The sequence below is a fragment of the Paramisgurnus dabryanus genome, chromosome 4, assembly GCF_030506205.2.
Source record: "Paramisgurnus dabryanus chromosome 4, PD_genome_1.1, whole genome shotgun sequence".
NCBI classification, from domain to species: Eukaryota; Metazoa; Chordata; class Actinopteri; order Cypriniformes; family Cobitidae; genus Paramisgurnus; species Paramisgurnus dabryanus.
In genome coordinates this window covers 25,232,783-25,253,596 of record NC_133340.1, presented here as the reverse complement: position 1 = coordinate 25,253,596, position 20,814 = coordinate 25,232,783, and the positions used below count along the sequence as shown (strand labels likewise).

The window sequence follows — 20,814 nt, the reverse complement described above, 5'->3', positions numbered from 1 at the left end:
TTCACAAGTAGATTACAAACTAAGTCAATTCAAAGACACAAATGACATGAACTGGTTGGCGCGTTGCTGTGAAAACGCGCTATTCGCCTCAAATGTGTTTCCGCGGCAATCGCGCCCCCCAGTTCGCACAATTTGCGTCTTTGCATTCACTTTCAATGAAATCTACTTGCACAAATTGTTGAATTGACGTTTAGTGTGTACACAGCATTATGATGAGATTTGGAGCATCAAAGTTTAATTTCAGTCATTGGTTTCCCATTGATTCGCTTAATTCGCATCGCCCCACACGAATTTGCATCTATTAACGTCTTTGCATTGACTTTGTATGTAATCTACTTGTGCAAATCCTTGAATTCGCGTTTGGTGTGTACGCAACATTATAATCGAATCCTGCGTACACATCAAATGCGAAGCATTTTGTTCATCGCTTTAGATTACTTGCGGTATTTAACTTCACGTTATGGTTGAATATTCAGCGATTTTCACAAGTAGATTACAAACAAAGTAGCCCCAGCAGTTTGCACCATTGGCGTCTTTGCATTGACTTTCTATGTAATTTTCTCGTGCAAATTGTTAAATTTGCGTCTGGTGCGTACGCAACATTATAATTTAATGCCGCGTACACACCAAATGCAAAGCGTCGTGTTCATAGCTCTAGATTACTCATGGGATTTAACTTTATGTCATGAAATTTTCCACTTGAGTTGAATATTTTTGTGAATTCAACGATTTTCACGAGTAGATTACAAACAAAGTCAATGCAATGACGCAAATGATGCGAACTGGGCGGTGCTTTTGCCGTGAAAATGCGCTATTTGTCTCAAACGCGTTTCCGCGGCAATCGTGCCCCGGCAGTTTGCACCATTCGCGTCTTTAAATGTACTTTCTTTGTAATTTACTCGTGCAAACTGTTAAATTCGCAGCTGGTGCGTACGCAACATTATAATTTAATGCCGCATACACACCAAATGCAAAGCGTCGTGTTCATAGCTCTAGATTACTCATGGGATTTAACTTCACGTCATGAAATTTTCCACTTGAGTTGAATATTTTCGTGAATTCAACGATTTTCACAAGTAGCCTCAAACGCGTTTCCGCAGCAATCGTGCCCCCTCAGTTTGCACAATTTGCGTCTTTGCATTGACTTTCTATGAAATCTACTTGCACAAATTGTTGAATTGACGTTTGGTGTGTACGCAGCATTATGATGAGATTTGGAGCCTCAAAGTTTAATTTCAGTCATTGGTTTCCCATTGATTCGCTTAATTCGCATCGCCCCACACAAATTTGCATCTATTAACGTCTTTGCATTGACTTTGTATGTAATCTACTTGTGCAAATCCTTGAATTCGCGTTTGGTGTGTACGCAACATTATAATCGAATCCTGCGCACACATCTAACACGAAGCATTTTGTTCATCGCTTTAGATTACTTGCGGTATTTAACTTCACGTTATGCGAATTTTCCACTTGAGTTGAATATTTTCGTGAATTCACAATTTTCACTAGTAGATTGCAAACGAAATCAATGCAATGACGCAAATGATGCGAACTGATGCAGTTTGCACCATTCGCGTCTTTGCATTGACTTTCTATGTAATTTACTCGTGCAAATAGTTAAATTCGCGTCTGGTGCTTACGCAACATTATTATTTAATGCCGTGTACACACCAAATGCAAAGCGTCGTATTCATAGCTCTAGATTACTCATGGGATTTAACTTCACGTCATGAAATTTTCCGCTTGAGTTGAATATTTTCGTGAATTCAACGATTTTCACAAGTAGCCTCAAACGCGTTTCCGCAGCAATCGTTCCCCCTCAGTTTGCGCCATTTGCGTCTTTGCATTGACTTTGTATGTTATCTACTCATGCAAATTGTAGAATTTGCATTTGGTGCGTACACAGCATTATGATGAGATTTGGAGCATCAAAGTTTAATTTCAATCATTGGTTTCACCTTTGACATGACCTTACTTAGTCACTAATGAAGATATCAAGGTTATATTTTCACAAAGTGAAGTGTTATAGTTATAATTTATAGCATAAATTACTTTGAAAAAAATAAGTCACTAAAAAAATACCATCACATGCTTTTAAGATGTCAGATGCCTAGAAAAAAGGTTTGGCTCATATTACTCCATCCTCCTTAATCTATTGGAGAATTATCAGATGGCTTCATAGATTTACCTGCTGAGATAATTTGGTCCTTTGAGCTCAAGTCTCTTATTCACGGAGACTTCGACATCGATCCAAACTGGATCAAAGAATCAGTGGAGTATGAAAGTAAGCAGCAAATGATTGATGCGTCTGCTCGTTTCGCAGATGTGGACGAGTGCGCCACGGGCCTAGCCGTTTGTCCTCGCTTCCGGAAATGCATCAACACTTTTGGAAGTTACATTTGCAAGTGCCATGACGGCTTTGACCTGCAATACATCAACGGGAAATATCAGTGCACAGGTAAATTGTGAGGGGGGAAATGTTGGGTTGTTTCAGCTCATGGTTGGGTCAAATATCCAGATTTTCAAGTAGTTGTATCTCGGCCAAATATTGTCCTATCCTAACAGATGATGTATGAATCTCAATTTCAATAAATTGACCCTTATGGCTCATTTTTATGGTCCTGGGTCACATATCTGCACCTGACAGATCTATATTAGGACCTTTGTAAAGGTTTTGAATATTAAAAAATAATTTTATCCGTCAATCATGTGGTTCCTATCCTAAGTTATGGCGCTGCTTTAGAAGGCGGCCACCTTTATTGACAGCGAGACATCTTAGTAGGTTTTGTCACATTGTTGATGATGTTGATTTAAATGTTACCATTTTTTCAGATGTGAATGAATGCGCTTCAGTTCATCTTCAATGTGGTCCGCATGCCACCTGCTACAACACACCGGGTTCATACAAGTGCAAGTGTAAAGATGGCTATAGAGGCATGGGCTTCGACTGCAAACGTAAGTATCCAATACAATGATTTACCGCGACTACAGCAGCGTAAAACCTTTGTTTTTTCATTCATGAAATTATTTCATTATCATACAGTGGATGTTGTGATACACAACTTTTAAAGGTATAGTTCACCCCAAAATGAAAATTTTGTCAGAATTTACTCACCTTCAAGTTACAAACCTGTATACATTTCTGAACACAATATTTGTAATCATGCAGGAAACAGAAGCACCATTGACTTCCACAGTTGGAAAGAAAAATCCAATGGAAGTCAATGGTGCCCAAATGGTTTGGTTACAAACATTGCTCAAAATATCTTCCTTCGTGTTCATCAGAACAAAGAAATGTATATAGGTTTGTAACAACACGAGAGTGAGTAAATCATGACAGACTTTTCATTTTTGGGTGGACTATCACTTTAAGATTTAAAGGTGCAGTGTGTAATTTTTAGAAGGATCTCTTGACAGAAATGCAAAATGATATACAAAACTATATTATCAGGGGTGTATAAAGACCTTTCATAATGAACCGGTATGTGTTTATTACCTTAGAACAAGACCTTTTTATCTACATACACCGAGGGTCTCCTTACATGGAAGTCACCATTTTGTGCCGCCATTTTTTTACAGAAGCCCTTAACGGACACATTTTTTTACTAAGTTGTCTCCGACGATGACATGTTTGTCTGGTGGCGGCTACCGTAGCTTCTCTATGTGTTTCAAAAGCGAGGGGTGAGCAGTGGACTAAGCCATTGGTTGCATTTTGTGACCTCACCACTAGATGCCGCTAAAATTTACACACTGCACCTTTAAGAAGAGATTTACATTAGGATTCTCAGCAATGTTCCTGGCAAAATTTTGTGGTCTGGTGAAATTTGCTATATATAAGGCCAGATATTTCACCTTCGCTTGTAACTTCTGGGTACGCAACAAGTTTGGCACAAAACGTAAAAAGACTTCCAGAAATTTTCTGGCACAAATGGCACCATTTCCTGGGAATGACCTTAATGCGTATTAGCTAAATGAAAATAAAAATTAACAGACCATCTGACTAGTCATTTCACAGCAATAAAATTCCTAATTTGGATAAATGAAAGCTCAAATTTACTTAAGGTAGAACCAATCACATTATAGATCAGGTAGCGCTGTAATTGGCCCCATCTGTTTTCAATTGAAATGATTTTGATATATATTATATAAACACATGTCTCCAAAGTGTTGCACAGATTGTATGTGCATTTTAAATCAAAATGAAGTGGAAAGGTGCTTTCAAAAGCACCATCAGATTAAGTTTTGGAAACTCAAAAGATTAGATGTTAAAAGGCACCTATTGTCCGATTCATGTTTTTATATTTCCTTTGTTTTGTAAGTTTGTATTAGTTCATGTTAACGATATGCAAAAGGTACAAACCCCAAAGACTCGAGTTATTGTCTCCAACGTAAATCTCTTTTCTTGGACTACAACAAACACACGGATTGTATGCAAAAGTTTATTTCCTGGGATTGCTGATGTAGACAAGACCGACAATATCAGAATTCCTCCTGCTTCGAACTCACCGCCTGTAAGTGAACTCCTGTTAGCATTGCATTGTGAGCGAATCTTTCAAACATGGTAAGGAGCGTCACATTTCCTGCTGACGTCAGAGGTATTCCAACCAATCACAATGTACAGATTAGCTGGCCAATCAGGGACCCTGCACTTTTGAAATCCATGCGTTTCAGAAAGAGAGTGCAATCTGGAGCTACAAAAATGTACGGTATGTGGAAAATAAAGTGTTTTTTGAACCATAAACCACGCAAACACATTGTATTATACTAAATACACAAAATAACCTTGTTTTTAGCAACCAAATAAGTGCACTTTAAGCACAGGAGCACGGTCAAAGTTGCTATTAGGAGGTTAAAGGGTACGGCTTGATGGACTTTGGAGGAGCTCCATCGTGTACATGTCTTTTTATAAAGCTGTCATCTTTGTGTAAACGACCAGCAACAAAATATTGACACTTTGACCTAGGGTTTACGGAAATATTATGACCAAACGCCAACAGTGCCAGAGGTCAGATAACATAAATGTCAAACCATTACAGTACAGTATGTCTGGGACATACTGTAAGGAACAGTGCACCCAAAAATGAAAAATCTGTCATCATTTACTCACCCTCATGTTTTTAAAAACCTGTATTACTTCTGATAAACATAAAGGAAGATTTTTGAGCTATGTTTGTAACCAAACCGTTTTTGAGCACCATTTACTTCCATAGTAGTACTTTTTCCTGCTATGGAAGTCAGTGGTGCTTCTGTTTTCTGCTTCATTACAAATATCTTTCTTTGTGTTCAGCAGAACAAATGTATCTAGGTTTGTATATAACATAAGGATTTTTAATTTCGGGTGAACTGTCCCTTTAAATGGTAATGTCCGCCATCACCGTAGAAAGCCATGTGGTGACAACAGCCTCTCCAGATTGTTTCCCTTCGGCTGGGATTGGGGCACTTGTCAGGAAAGAAAAGAAGACGGATGATTCAAATTCCTAAAGAAAAGCCACAGCTCTCAGTCAGGAAGTTTAACGCAGGTAGATTGTTCACCTGTCAACATAACCATCCCGTAGCACCAAAAGAGCATAAAGGGGCTGAAGGACAAGACTGGGAATGTTCATAAGTGCCATAGTGAGAATCCTGAGAGAAATCCTCATAAATGTCTTTGGAATTTCTGGAGTCCATCAGCGGCTATGCAGTTTGTGTAACATTAAGAATAAATGTTAAAGACCTTTTGCGACTTAAGAAAATAATCACACTCTTTTTCTTCATACATTTTTTTGATTTTCGTGTATCTTTATATTTGTTTAACCCATTGTGGTGTCAAATTGAAACATTTTCTAAATTAATTTAACCTAACGCCTATGTTTGTGCCTTTTTGACCCAACGCTGGGTTGAAAAAACCCAGAATTTTTTACTGTGTGAACAAAGTAAGGGCCACCATGATCATCGTATGACATCACAACAATGTTTCGCACTTTGACATACCAGCAGCTACGTTTGTGTAGTGTTGAAATCTGATTTATGTTTTCTTAAGTGGATGGAAATATGGGTCTGTGTGCTCGACACCTGCTTAAATGATTATTAAACCAACGAGGCAACCAATTTCCCGGATCTGTTCTGGCATCCTTCAGCCAGGTGTGTCTCAGGTGCCGAAAGGGTTGAATTACAGCTTTTTTTGGAGTCGCATATCAAAGCTCCTGTGAAATTCGAGATAGCGTTTTCACATTCATATAGCTTCTCGAGAATGACAAAAGCACGAGGGCCAGTCTGCTGCTCTGGTATTGATGTCAGATTTGACGGATGACTCCTTTGCATCCGTCGTACACGCGAGCTGAAAATGGCCTTTCCAATTTTGACGAAACAATATATGGTAAAATTTCCACCGGAGCTTCCAAGCAGGATTCGAAATTATGTGCCACAACCGCTAATGGTGAATTGGGAATATTTACAGGCAAGAAATATTTCTAATAGGCCATCAAACTTTTTTTTTTGCTTTTTGTATATGGGTCAGTGACAAAAACGTTTGGCAAGATGAGAAATTAATTTTTTTTAAACTTGTTTTAAAAGCATGCATCAGGTTTATTTCAATGCACTGTGTATTTATGTTAATTTTATGCAATAAAAAATTACATTTGCACCATTTTTATAAAAGTTAAGACTAAAGGGACATGAAGATGTCAAATGTTGTAACAACAAATTGCGCCAAAGAATGAGAAATGTTAAATATTTTATCCACCTTGATGGCATGTAAGTGAAATCATTTTAAAAAATCATTTTAAAATATAATTTAATGGTTATTTCTAAATGTAAATTTTAATGCATTTTTGTAATATTTGTCCTTACATATGCAGAAAACAGCTCTGTTTTCTAAATAATCTTAGACAAATGATGTAGAAATGTATGTAAAAAAAAATCATATTACACTAAACTAGATGATTATATTTTATTTCACATTTTTTATGAAAATATTTATAATTTAATTAAAAAAAATACTAGTTACACCATTTGACACAGACCGGCTACACCACTTTGACATTTTTGCAATTATCCCCCATATTATAAAAAAAATATATATATAAAGAAATGTTGAAATACATAAATAAATGTAGAAATTAATGAAATTGTGCAAAAACGATATTTATTTATTTATTTATGTCTGCATTTATTTATTTTTATTTATGCATTTAATTTATTATTTATTTATTTCTACATTTATTTATGTATTTCTACATTTTTTTATTTATTCATTTAATTAATTACTTATTTATTTCTGCATTTATTTATTTATTTCTACATTTATATCCGTATATCTACATTTATTTATTTACATATTTATATATTTATTTATTTATATACACTTAAGTCATTTTTCATCCCCCATACTAAATATTCATTCAAAATGAAATAAAACCGGACATTTTAGACTTGGTCCTCAAAAAAGAGAATGTATGCAAGAAATCTGCACATTTATTTTGAAATTTTGACCCTATTACATGTAATTTATTCATACGTACACTAAATAATTAACGTCACGTCATTGACCCATATTTTAAAAAGTCATCTATCAAAAAATGAATAATAAATACATTAAAGGGCACCTATTATGCCAATTTTTAAAAGATGTAATGTAAGTCTCAGGTGTGCCCAGACTGTGTCTGTGAAGTTTCAGCTCAAAATACCCTATAGATAATTTATTATAGCATGTCCAAAATGACCCTATTTGGGTGGGAGCAAATGTGTGTACCTTTAAATGCAAATGAGCTACAGTTCCTCACTTCTTTACCAACAAACAGTGAACGCTTTTGGTTAAAAATATATTTGATTCTTGTGAATACAGTCTGGGACAATAGCAAAATAGACAATAGACAATGATAGTCAGTGGCTGTGGGTGGGGCTTTATCAGTATGACATCACATTAACACATTAAGAGAATAAAAACAGCATTTCTAATCAGACTGCTTTTGTTTAATGAGGATTAAAAAGTGGATTTTTTTGTAGGTTTCACATATATTTATGTCCAAAAACTTTTAATTTTGCATACAATAAAGTTTATTTAACTAAGTTTGGAAGGAGCATGGTCAGCACGCCAAATATGCTTTATCTCATTCCCTATCGATTACATAAAAAAATGAAAAGGCAGAGATGTGAATCTCAACACTGTATATTCTTTTTTTAGCCATCCCAAAGGTGATCATTGACCCTCCGCGACCAGGAAAGACCACACCAAGCAATAACAACAAAGGGGGCAACAAAATCCCAGACTCGGACCACAAGAGGCCCACCACCACAAGCAGACCACCAGTGACGGCCAAAAGGATTTCACCTACTAGAGCTCCGCCGATAAAGAAAGTCACACCTTCCATTAAAGTCCCGACAACCACAACTTGGAGACCTCTCGTTCCAACCCGTAAACCTCCTGTCCTCGTGACCCCTAAACCAAAGGTCCCTTCTCCACAGAATCCCACCACCAAAGCCCCGGTGGTCACAGCGGTGGTCCCTTTAATCACGACTCGCAGACCTGTCATACCGGTGGTCCCCTTAATCCCGACTCGCAGACCTGTCATACCGGTGGTCCCCTTAATCCCGACTCGCAGACCCGTCATACCAGTGGTCACCCCGGTTGACAACAACATCAAAAACATCACTCAGAAACAAAGAGGAGATGTGCACAGTAAGTAAACTCAATTTTAATTCATCCTGTTGCATCATGGGTACTTGGAGATCTTTTTAATTTAGATATGAGGAGCTGTTTTCCCATTCATAAATGCAGCTGTATGACTGGATATATTTGTTGTATTTTGTTCATACATGCTGTTTTATGGGCATCTCGGGTTTTGCCAAACCCGCGGCCAGATTTTCAGGAAGGCGGATTGCATCCGGAAACCTCTTATCCAGTTGACAACACATAATGAAAACAGAATGCACACCTTGCGAGGTTACATTACTCGTCTGCACAGCTTCAGGACATGAATCATTTACCCTGTGCTGAATCTTACAAAAGACATAATAAGTAATGATAGCTTATAAAATACCAGTAGGGAAATGATTTAAAGAGACACCTATAATTACCTCTCTCGAATCAATTAAAAGCAATAACCATCATGTCAAAGTTACGTAGCCCTGACACCAGCAATAGCCTCAGGGTGAAGTTTGTTTGCCGGATGTTTGGATCTTGTTCAGAGGAGGACGTTGTGCTGAAACGGCTTGAAGGGTAATTGAAATCAATAGGCTAATCACAACGTAGACTTGATATCCTGCCGTATTTTTGCTGTACAGACACTCGCTCTTGAGAAATGTCACCGATCCCTCGTCAGGTTTATAATTCAGATATGGTAGAAAGGATTTAGGGGATAACTTGTCTTGTCCTTAGCGTTTGTCAAGTTCGTTCCCAACATCTCCTCATTGCACTTTCTACAGAGCATTGGGCTCTAAATAATAATAAAAAGCAGATAACGCATAACTAAATATAAAAATTATATATATAGGATTACAGATTTATAATTTACATTTATTTATTTAGCGTTTTAACAATTGGAATGCAATTGTACCCTTTAAAAGGTAGGGCTGTGATGATGCATTGCGTTTTCCATTAAAAATATCTGTCTGAAATCGATACTCATAAGTATCATGCGCGTACTATGGCTCTTTGATCAATAAGAACTCCTATCAATCTTTAAGTCGTGCATTTAAAAAAGCAAACACAATCATTCAAATATTCTTTGTTGTCATGAAAATACCTGAAACTAATTGAAAAGCAGCGATATAAATATGCTTATTATTTCCTGGAATAGCATTTGTAACGAGGGACAACCTTCCGATCTCTCTGATGAAGCCAATATGGAAGTGACTTAAACTGCAATTCATCGACTGGCCACTAGAGGCAGGCTTCAAAAGGGAGTCAATTACTGTACCATAGACCCCCTATGTTAAAATGCCCATCTCTACAATAGAAAATAATATGTTTACAGCCTGGTACAAAATGTTATTTTGGTCTATATAATTACTTTTGCCTCTTATGACAACTGTGAGGGGTGTGAATTTTTTTGTTAATCATCAATTTAATTTATATTAAGCCTTAAAGCATAATTAAGGTCGTGGCCACTTAAAGGATTAGTCCATTGTCTTTAAAATAATCCAGATAGTTTACTCACCACCATGTCATCCAAAATGTTGATGTCTTTCTTTGTTCAGTCGAGAAGAAATTATGTTTTTTGAGGAAAACATTCCAGGGTTTTCCAGACTTTAATGGACCCCAACACGTAATAGTTTTAATGCAGTTTAAAATTGCAGTTTCAAAGGACTCTAAACGATTCCAAACAAGGCATTAGGGTCTTATCTTGTTTAAAAGTTCGAAATGTACAGATATGTATACATGTGTTACCAATATATACCTTTAAAGGCGGGGTGCATGGTCTCTGAAAGCCAATGTTGATATTTGAAATCACCTTAACATACACGCCCCTACCCCAATAGAATCTGGACCTTCTTTTGATAGACCCGCCCCACAGATACGCAACCCAGGCAACGATGTCGGTTAGTAGACACGCCCCTTACTGCTGATTAGCTACAAGTGTGTTTTGGTACTCGGCCCGACTCCCTTTTCAAAGTGAAGTTTCCAACAATCATGCACCCCGCCTTTAAGGTACTAAAATGAACTTGGTGTCTGCTAAAAGCTTAAATGTTATTATCGATTTAAGTATTTAAACACCAATTTGTACTCTGAATCACAATGGGGAGTTTCATGAATAATGGTAAATAATTGTGACGGCTTAATAAAATTGAACAGAAACTTCGTAAAATCTTAATCTTAAGGGCTCTGTAGCGGTTGACTGGTTTGTAGTAAAGAGCCGTTTTGGACAGATTTGTGTTCGCTGTTTTAGCAGAAGTCTAATGTGTTTTAATTTTCTTCCCTCTAGTACCACGAAATCACGGCAGGAACAACGTGTTTGGTATCGATTTAGACATTGAACTGGGGAACACAGAAGAAGAGCTGAAGGACGACCCAGGTGAGCTGAGTACCACGAAATACTAGTGTACTAGTGTCTACATATAAATTTTCCTGTAGCTGGACTGTTTAGCTGTGCAAAAGTCATACCAGCAAGCCTGACTCTTTAACCATTAGGCCACGACTGCCCCCATTGAATTCTTGTGATAGTGAAAAGATGAATCGGTTCAGTGGTTTGAGGTGAAACAGGTTATTGGCCTTCATATAAACAGGCACACTTCTCAAGTCCTTGTGGGAAATTCAGAAATAGCACAGATTCGAGTTACTTTTCATGAAGTGCTTTCCCTCATGCTGTTTGCGAGGTCAGTTCCCTGGGAGCGGTCCGCTCAACGTGCCGATCAAGGGCACTGTGGTAATTGGGGAGTTCAGTGGCAAACCTGCAATGCGGACTGTACCAGCACACAGGTTTGAGCTTCAGGCTGTTCACACATGTGACAAAATATATATTTAGTTTCTTGTTGTATGGTACAACATGTTTAAATCTCTAAACATTCCAGGATTTTTCTCATTTTAATGGACTTTAATGGACCCCAACACTTAACAGTTTTAATGCAGTTTAAAATTGCAGTTTCAAAGGACTCTAAACGATCCCAAACGGGGCATACGGGTCTTATCTAGCAAAGCGATCGTCATTTTTGGCAAGAAAAATAAAAAATATGCACTTTTAAACCACAACTTCTCGTCTTCCTCCGGTTTTGTGACGCCCAGCGAGACCTCACATAATTGCGTCATGACAACGAAAGGTCACGTGTTACAAAATATATATTTAGTTTCCTGTTGTATGGTACAACATGTTTAAATCTCTAAACATTCCAGGGTTTTTCTCATTTTAATGGACTTTAATGGACCCCAACACTTAACAGTTTTAATGCAGTTTAAAATTGCAGTTTCAAAGGACTCTAAACGATCCCAAACGAGGCATACGGGTTTTATCTAGCAAAGCGATCATCATTTTTGGCAGGAAAAATAAAAAATATGCGCTTTTAAACCACAACTTCTCGTCTTCCTCCGGTCCAGCGCGACTTTACATAATTGCGTCATGACAACGAAAGGTCACGTGTTACAAAATATACAGTATATTTAGTTTCCTGTTGTATGGTACAACATGTTTAGGTCACATTTGGTACCGTGCTTATAAATTTTTTTATGTAATTTATTGTTTTTTGTTTTTTACATAAAATCATTCTACACACTTAAAAAAATACTTCAATTAGTAAAACCTAAAATTGAAAGTAAAATTTTTTGTTGAAAATGTTAAATTTTTTAGGTGTTACCAATTGAAGTATTTTTTTTACTTAAAATTTTCACTTAAAGTTAGAAAATTTAACGGGGACATATCACAAGAGTTTTAAAGATAAATTAAAATTTTAAAATGAATCAAAATAAATCTTTAGTGTCCCCAAAGTACATAATGTGAAGTTTTGGCTCAAACTGCCATACCGATAATTTATTATATGATAGTAAAATTGCCACATTGAAGGTGCGAGCAAAAATGTGTCGTTTTGGGGTGTGTCCCTTTAAATGCAAATGAGCTGATGAAATGCAGGTGGTTTGTTGAAGTTGAAGATCAATGGTGGTCAATTATTTTTCTTTCTTTCTTTCTCTCTCTCTCCATCTCTGCACTAAATGGCAGTGTCATGGTTGGATAGTGCAGATTAAGTGGCGGTATTATTATAATAAGATCCCCTCATGACATCACAAAGGGAGCCAAATTTCAATTAGCTATTTTTTCACATGCTTGCAGAGAATGGTTTACCAAAACTAAGGTACTGGGTTGATCTTTTTCACATTTCATAGGTTGATAGAAGCATTTAAACATGAAAAAAGTCAGAGTTTCAATAATATGTCCCCTTTAAGTTGAAAAACTTTAGATTTTAGGTTTTATATTTTATATTATAAAAACATATCAAATAAAAGAACAGACCCTCTGCTTTCAAACAAACAATAAACAAACAAACAAAATGAAAAAAAAAAACGCTTCATCCTATCTATATTTTTTCTCCAACTTTAGGTTCATGCATGTACTGGATTTCACAGATAGGGCCACATTTCCCCCCACAGCACAATTATTTTATGTGAGATGGTTTTCATGCATATAACCAAGCATATTTTTTTCTGAATGTACTGCTACTATAATGTTTCCAGGTATTTTGTTATTTTTTTAAATTCTTATTATCATCACTGATTTTATTGTAATAGAGTAAGTTTTACTACACATTTATAGAAATATAAGTTATTATAGAATATTTTACACTTACATGGGTTTTCAAACTGACCCACTTGTGGGTCGCACAGTGGTATAAGGTGCGTCATGCAAAGTCACTTGGTTGTTGTTGTAGTTTTGTCCTATTAATGACAATTAACTCATTCCCTGCCAGCCATTTTTTTTATAAAAAAAAAAAGTTTCACAAAATGCCTTCCAGGAATATTTTCTTCTAAAAATATAAAAACATACCAAATAACAGAACAGACCCTCTGCTTTTTAAACAAACAAAATGAAGAAAAAATAAATAAATAAATGATTCATCCTATCTATATTTTTTCTCTGCTTATAAACTCTTAAATATGGTTATTTTTCTTCAAAAATCCAAATTATTTAGCAAAAAGCTGAAATAATTGCATTTTTGTGAAAGAATTTTGTTAGGGATCAGATTCAGAACGATTATCAAAACATACACAGAGTTTAAAATTAGGAAATAACGTTTTGGATTCAGTTTTTTTTTTCATAAATTGACTAAGTGGATAATCGCGGTATTGCAGATTAACATAAAAATTCTCCAGAAACACACTTTTTTATGCAAATGTTTTTCTTTTAATTGACGAGATAACTCATATTATACTCGAAAGAGTTAACGATAATGGGTTTGATATCAAGTATTTTGGGATTGCAATTAAATTTAATTCATGTAAGTGGGTCGCGTAATGAAAAGTTTGAGAACCACTGCTTTAATACACTTAACAGCAGGCTCGGACTGGTAATCTGTACAACCGGGCAAATGCCCGGTGGGCCGGTCGACATGTGGGCCGGTGGCCTCTGAGATATTTTTTTTTTATGCCAAAATGTTCAAGTTATTTACTTTCGGCCCGTCATGTATAAATGCAGTTGCATTTGGCTTGGAGGGCGGGTGATAGGGAAATATTTTCGGCTTCTTCATGACAGGTTCAGTGTGTGTTACGATCGCGCCCCATGCCCCACCCCTCAAATGGATTTGTCCAAGCAGCCGCTGGGTTTATGGGGAAATATACAGTGATGATAGCACATCATTTAGCCTTGCACTTAAGAATTATAATTATGGACAACAGAGGCTCCAAAAAGAAGAAAGGGGGAGCGGAGAAGATCCGCGAGAAAAAGTCGCTTACCAATCTCATAGTCGAATCGTCGCAGATGTGTTATGAAATATCATTCAATTTTGGCCGTATTTGGGTGCACACATTATCTGATTTCACATCTGATTTCAGCTTTCTCACAATATATTAATATACTGCATATTATGATAATGCTGCAAATAAATGTGAAGTAGCAGCTTTCAATAAATATTTTTAAAATGAGTTAATAAATCCATCAACCCCTGTGACCGGGCTTCACGTCCATAAGAGGTCTCTTAATAAAGCCTTGCCTCTTTGTTTCGACATTTAAAAGACAAAGCCGGCAAATTAAACTATGGCTTTCGTTCTTTTAAAAATTTCTATATTTTATTTTATTTATAAATCACTTTGGTTAATCTGATTTAACTATTTGGCCTGTGTTTTGTTTCCGTGCACTTGAGGCATTTTGCATATTTGTTCTGCACTTTGTTACTTCTGACCTTATTTTATAAAAAAAAAATGTATTTATTATAAACGTAAATTTCGATCTTATTTAAGTATGTACATTTTGGATAGCTTTTCGTTGTATCGATGTTGCGCTATTGCGTGCTGGCCATGCTTGCGCATGTAATTTAGCCGAACGGGTTAGGTGCTCTGCGTCTCATATTTAGGAGTTCATCAAACTAAACATTAAAAAACGGATGTTTTTCGACGAGTATAAGTTTTTAAAATGTATTTAAAACAGATTGGTTATATTGTCTATCTCAAAGTTAAACTACAAAACAGGTAAGCCGTTTTTTTTATTTCGGTGATAAAACGGAAACTATCTGCAGCGAACCTATTTCTGCCTGACACGAATGTCTTTCTTGTGATTTAATATTATGGTCAGTCGGTGTTCACTTTCAAATGATAGCAAAAAGATTCCTGAAATAAATAATATCATCCGGTCTTTCTGTATCTAAAGTGAATACAGAGATGATCAAAGTCAAAGCAAGCAAGCAGGTATTTCTGTGCTAAATAATAACGCGTAGTGTCTATAAAATCATTAATTTCAGTGTTTTTCTTGTTATAAATTAAAGTTTAATGAATTGTATATAAAGATGAGTTTTTATCATTTACAGTCACAATCACAAATTATTTGTCATTTCTCATTTGTCGGTTTTTTTTGGTCATGACTGCTTTGACGCGCTATATCTCCAAATTAAATAAAAACACTTAATTGTTGCCGGAGTTTCCAAGGCAGGATCACCTTTGTTATTTTTTTAGTTATCAAAATGTATTTTTGTGTGATGTTCTGTAGATCGTGGCTTTAAAATGTTATGAGGAATAATTAAACAAATGTTGCCATACATTTTACCTTAAAAAATATATATATAAATGCATCGTCAGTTTTGTCTTCGTTTATTACTTGAAAGACAGTTTTGGTCACTTTATCAGACAGTTGTTTATGTGTGCTGCTTGTGAAAGAAAATAAAAGTTACCAATTTGTACCTGGTCTGGCCCCCTCCCAACCCATGCACACAAACATAGATGATTCGACTATCGGTCGACTATGGAAAGATTCGAAAATTCTGATTCGAATATGTAAATCCTTAGTCAAAACACCCCTAAGAGATGGTAATCTTTTAATCTGCAAGAGAGAAATAGAAAGAGAGGCACTTTAACTGCTTCTGCTCTATCTAATATAAAGTGAAGAAAGCTACATAAACCATTATAACACCGGTCACATTTATAATCTATAGACCTATAATCTATAGACCTGCTCTGTCTATCATTAATATACTTTACAAATTATTGTATTCAATAGAGTTTGATAAAAGGGGTCATCTACACAAGTATTGCTTCATATAACAGTGCAAAAATAGTAAAAGTGTTTTTGTGGTGCTTTGACAAACAGTGTCAGCTTTGTTCATGGCAAAGAGAGTTTGAGGTGGTTGAATTGTAACTATACTGTGAAATTAATATAAATGTTCAATAAATCAAAGCATTGGGTTTAGGGGGGGGGGATTTTGGTATCGGTGGGCTTGTGTGTGGAGTGGGGGGGGGTCATCGGTCCAGTGGTGGGCCGTTCCACGAGAAATTGCCAGGGCCGAATTTTGTTCCCAGTCCGACCCTGCTTAACAGTATAAAGGCAGTATGACAAATGATGCCATGATGTATAGTTTTCAGTATTTTTTCCTTGACATGCCTCTTGAAAAGTTGACACAAAGCAAAAATGTGCATAATTTGTCTCATGTCTCTCTTTTGATTTCAACGTAAAATACGCCGTTTTTAATAACCTTTGTGAATTTCACCCATATTTGTACTATCAAGTTCAATTTTTGTCAGAACCGAATGTTTGATCAGTTGTGCAATGTTCACAGACAGTGGATATCTAAGCTGCTCTTTTGATCATGGTCTCTGTGGATGGATCCACCGGCGAGAAGGAGACCTTCACTGGGAGACGACAGAAGATCCATCTGGTATGGGACATTTTTTATCTTTTATTATTTTTGATTCAAAAACATATTACATTTTCATTACCCTGTTAGAAGGTTTGCTTTTATAAAGTGTTGCTTATAAATGTGATGTTTCTCATTTTAAAGGGCACCTATCCACTTTTACAAGGTGTTTGGACATAAATGTGTGTTGGCAGTGTGAACCCAACAACCCTACAATGAAAAAATCCCAGTTAAACCAGTGCAGTCTCATTAGACATGCAGTATTGATTCTCTTGTTAATGTGACGTCACACTGATAAAGCCCCGCCCACAGCCACTGACTGACAGTCCTGCGTTACCATAGTTTCCACCCTCAGCGAATTGTACTATACGCTGTATTCACAGGAATCAGATCTATATGAGCTGTTCATTCAGCTGAAAAAAAACGGTGTCCACCTGGCATTTTTTTTAGCCGCGTTTAAAAGCTTTGCTGTGCACACCCCCTAAAAACTAGCTTATTTTAACTTAAAATATTACTTCAATTTATAACACCTAAAAATAATTTTTTGTCAACCTAAATTTTCTCACTTTAAAGGCGGGGTGCACAATTTTTGAAAAACACTTTGAAAAGGGAATCAGGCCGAGCATTTTTGACATGCTATAATAAATGATCTATGGGGTATTTTGAGCTGAAACGTCACAGGCACACCTAAGATTTTTTTTTTTTTATTTGCATAATAGGGGTTCTTTAAATCAGTATTTTCCAGTCCTACACGTTGATTGGTCAACATCTGTGATTAAGATGTAACATTATATAAATAATACGTTTTTTATTCTCCTCTATGCCAGGTGGGCGGCACCTGAGGATCTCAGAGGGAGGAGAGAAACGAGGTGGGCGTGGCGCTCAGCTGATACTCCCCCTGACTCCGCCCTGGAACGAGGGTAACCTGTGCCTGGCATTTCGTCACAATATGGCAGGCCATCACGTGGGCATGCTGCAGGTGTTCGTACAGAAAGCCCGGCAACACAGTCCTGCGGTCTGGGGCCGAACGGGAGGAAACGGCTGGAGATCCACACAGATCACAATCTGGGGCAATGGACTTGAAAGCGTAAGTATTTAATTTAAAGTTATTAATTGAATTTTATCCTCACAATAAAGAAATGTTTGCCGTTCCAGGTGATCGTAAAGGGAGAAAGACGGAGAGGTCGTAAGGGTGAAATCGCTCTGGATGATATGAGTCTCCGAAAAGGTCCCTGTCAGGAGGAACACAACCTGAGGAGACTTTAACCCCAGCCACAGTGACTTTTAACCCCACTTCACGAGACTCTTAAGAAGAGGGACACGCGACAGATTGGGACGTGCCGTTCGGCTGGTCGCGGTGCGGTTATGGGCGCACTTCTTCCGGCCATCATGGGTTACTACAAAGTGCATGTTCCTGTAGCCAATCAAAGTTGTTCTGTACGTCCAGGTTAACTTGACGTTAATTTATAGGCTAATTCACAACGAGTTCCTTCTGAAGCCTCGGATGGGTTTTTTTTTTGAAAAGCTGTAACATTACTTGTGGACTGACATTTTGTCAGAAATTACACACTCGTGCCGTCAGAATTTTGAAGCATCGCGGTTTTGCACCTGTGGTCCTTATTTACAGTAGCATGTTTTGAGATCACATTTTTTTGTTGTTTGAAAAACCCATTAGAGATTTCAGTGAGAGCTCGTGGCTCAAAAATGTCAATTCACCACCGAATTTTTAGACGCTAGGTGGCATAAGAGCTGTCAATTGGATAGGATACGTAAAGAAAATGTCTAAAAATGTACTTTTGTAAAGTTTAATTTTGTAAATGTAAAATGTAGCCATGCCATTGTCGTACGAATATACTGTAAATGTCTTCTCATAAAACCTCACTAATATCTGCGCGACACAATTTTTTTTGGTTCATTATCGTTAATGTATTCATACATGTGTATATATAAATATATTTCAAATATGCTTTGTAGATGCATTCATATGAGAATTTATTGTATACGTGATGCAGGACAATGTTTACATTACACAAACCTGACTTATTATTTTGTTGACACATACTGTGCAAACCAGTAAAGCGTTTTTTTTTTTTTTCTTAATGGCTGTATCAGCCATTCTGTATTATCATCACAACCTTTAAAAGACGTTTGTCGAACAGGAAAGGTCTCGGTTTAACATTCACAATGAATCAGACATTAAATGATGTGAACATAAAATGTGTTTAATTGTATGTTTCCTGTTTACGTACGGTAAATAATCCATCACAATGAATGATCATCGTTAATACATTGAATAAATGTAAATAATATGTAAGGTACTTTATTAAAAATGAAAAGGTACTTGATAATAAACTTTCGTTTTTCGTATTTTTATGTGCTCAATAGGGTGATTCTCGCGAAATTAGAATTATGAGGTGTCATGAAACATTTTGATAATAAAAGTAAATGTTATCAAAATAAGAAGCGTAGAGTTACAAGCATCTCTTCATGTACTATTTTGCACATGATTTCAAATGACATCATACAAACCAATTTTGTTGTTTTTTTCCACATTTAAGGAGGGAAAATCATTACCGTAACGTGTCCATGACTGGATTTAGGTTCTTTGACATGGAAATATTTATAATAAAAAAATCTATAAAATAAAAAGGTTCATACTATAAACATTTAAAGTAAAGAAACATGTGGTATTTGGTGATCATTGGTGAATGGAGAGACAATAATAAGAATATAAATGTGTCCAAAGCCAATTTTCTCATCCTCCGCAACAATTTTCAATCAGTGTTTAAGCCCTCAAGGAACTAACATTTAAAAACAATTTTGTAAGGGACATAATTGACTGTGACACTCAAGATGGCTACCAGGTAAGCAGTTCTTATTTTTTCTCTCCAGATAAAAGTTGAAATTTTGTTTGTGGTAGTACTTAGACAACTTTTTTTAAATGCATATATTTAATGTAATATCATGTTGCGGTAATGATCATTGTTGATAATGATAATCTAAAATATTTAAATAATTCTGTAGGAAATATTTTTTAAATCCTAATAAGACCTTAATCTTATATTTGCAAATAAAAAGTGCTTCAAGGGCTTTTTAAAAATCTTGATGCTGTACACCTTTTAAATCTGGATTACGTGAGATTCACCCAATAGCTTTGAATTGGTAGCCCTCTATAAAAGCAATTCAGCTCATGCTTGTTATCCATTGGTGTGATGAATATACACAAGCAACATTATTACTTGAAAAGAGGTCCTTTCCTTGTATTTTGAAAAAACTACCTCTGCTGTATTGTTTATGTTCCTCTTTATAGCCATTGGATGTGAATGAGTCGACTTTTTCCCTATATGCTTCAGGTGTTGGAAGCACAGTACTTCAAGATCCAGCAGTTATCCAAAACGATATCAATTTTATTGATCGCCTCGTGGGAATTGGAAAATAAAATGGGCACATTTGGCTCGGCACTTGCCGTAATGGCAGTGGTCACTTTTAGAGGCATTTCTGTTTCAGCTTTAATTTAGGTGTACCTTCACCAAACCCTCCCTCCTTACTGCAAAGCCTGAATTCTTGCAAAGCCTGAATTCTTGCAGGATGGATTCGTCGCGGAGCCGATAAAATACGGCAGGGAATCTGATCCGTGCTGAATTCACTGTGCCATGTGGCACATTAATGTCCATCTGATCCCTGCGGGCACTTTATGGGATTGGGAACTGAAGCCAGTGTGAATGGACTTGCTGTGCCAGAGAAAGCAGATAAAGATGTTTGTAACAAAAACAAAAGCATGAAGTCACACCTAAATAGTGTTCGACCAAAAACTTTCTTATTTTTTACCCAGGTAGCAGATGACTCCACATGATACGTGCCAAAGTCAGCAGCTCCAGTGCGGATCTGGGGCCTCATTTATAAAGCTACATAGAAACCATCCTAATGCAGTGTTCACACCAGCTGCGTTAGTGGCGTCAAGGGCGAGTGATTTCAATGTTAAGTCAATGTGAAGACACGTTTACGTACGTCTAGAGGTCTCGCGGCGCGAATGAGGCGTTAAGCGCGGTGCGGTAGTCGCGATTCAGCCTCATTCAC

General features: G+C 36.6%; 1 protein-coding gene across 3 annotated transcripts in view; it reads left to right on the top strand.

Annotated features, from left to right (window-relative positions):
* npnta (nephronectin a) overlaps positions 1-18,956 on the top strand; it is a 65,729-nt gene extending 46,773 nt beyond the window's left edge. For all 3 annotated transcript variants that reach the window (XM_065295356.2, XM_065295355.2, XM_065295354.2), the window contains 7 exons: positions 2,324-2,458; positions 2,833-2,955; positions 8,162-8,656; positions 10,902-10,991; positions 16,660-16,758; positions 17,565-17,824; positions 17,893-18,956. In XM_065295356.2, the coding sequence (XP_065151428.2) occupies positions 2,324-2,458; positions 2,833-2,955; positions 8,162-8,656; positions 10,902-10,991; positions 16,660-16,758; positions 17,565-17,824; positions 17,893-18,003 (1,313 nt within the window). In that variant the 3' untranslated portion in view covers positions 18,004-18,956. The remainder of the gene's footprint in view (positions 1-2,323; positions 2,459-2,832; positions 2,956-8,161; positions 8,657-10,901; positions 10,992-16,659; positions 16,759-17,564; positions 17,825-17,892) is intronic.
* The last annotated feature ends 1,858 nt before the right edge of the window (positions 18,957-20,814 follow it).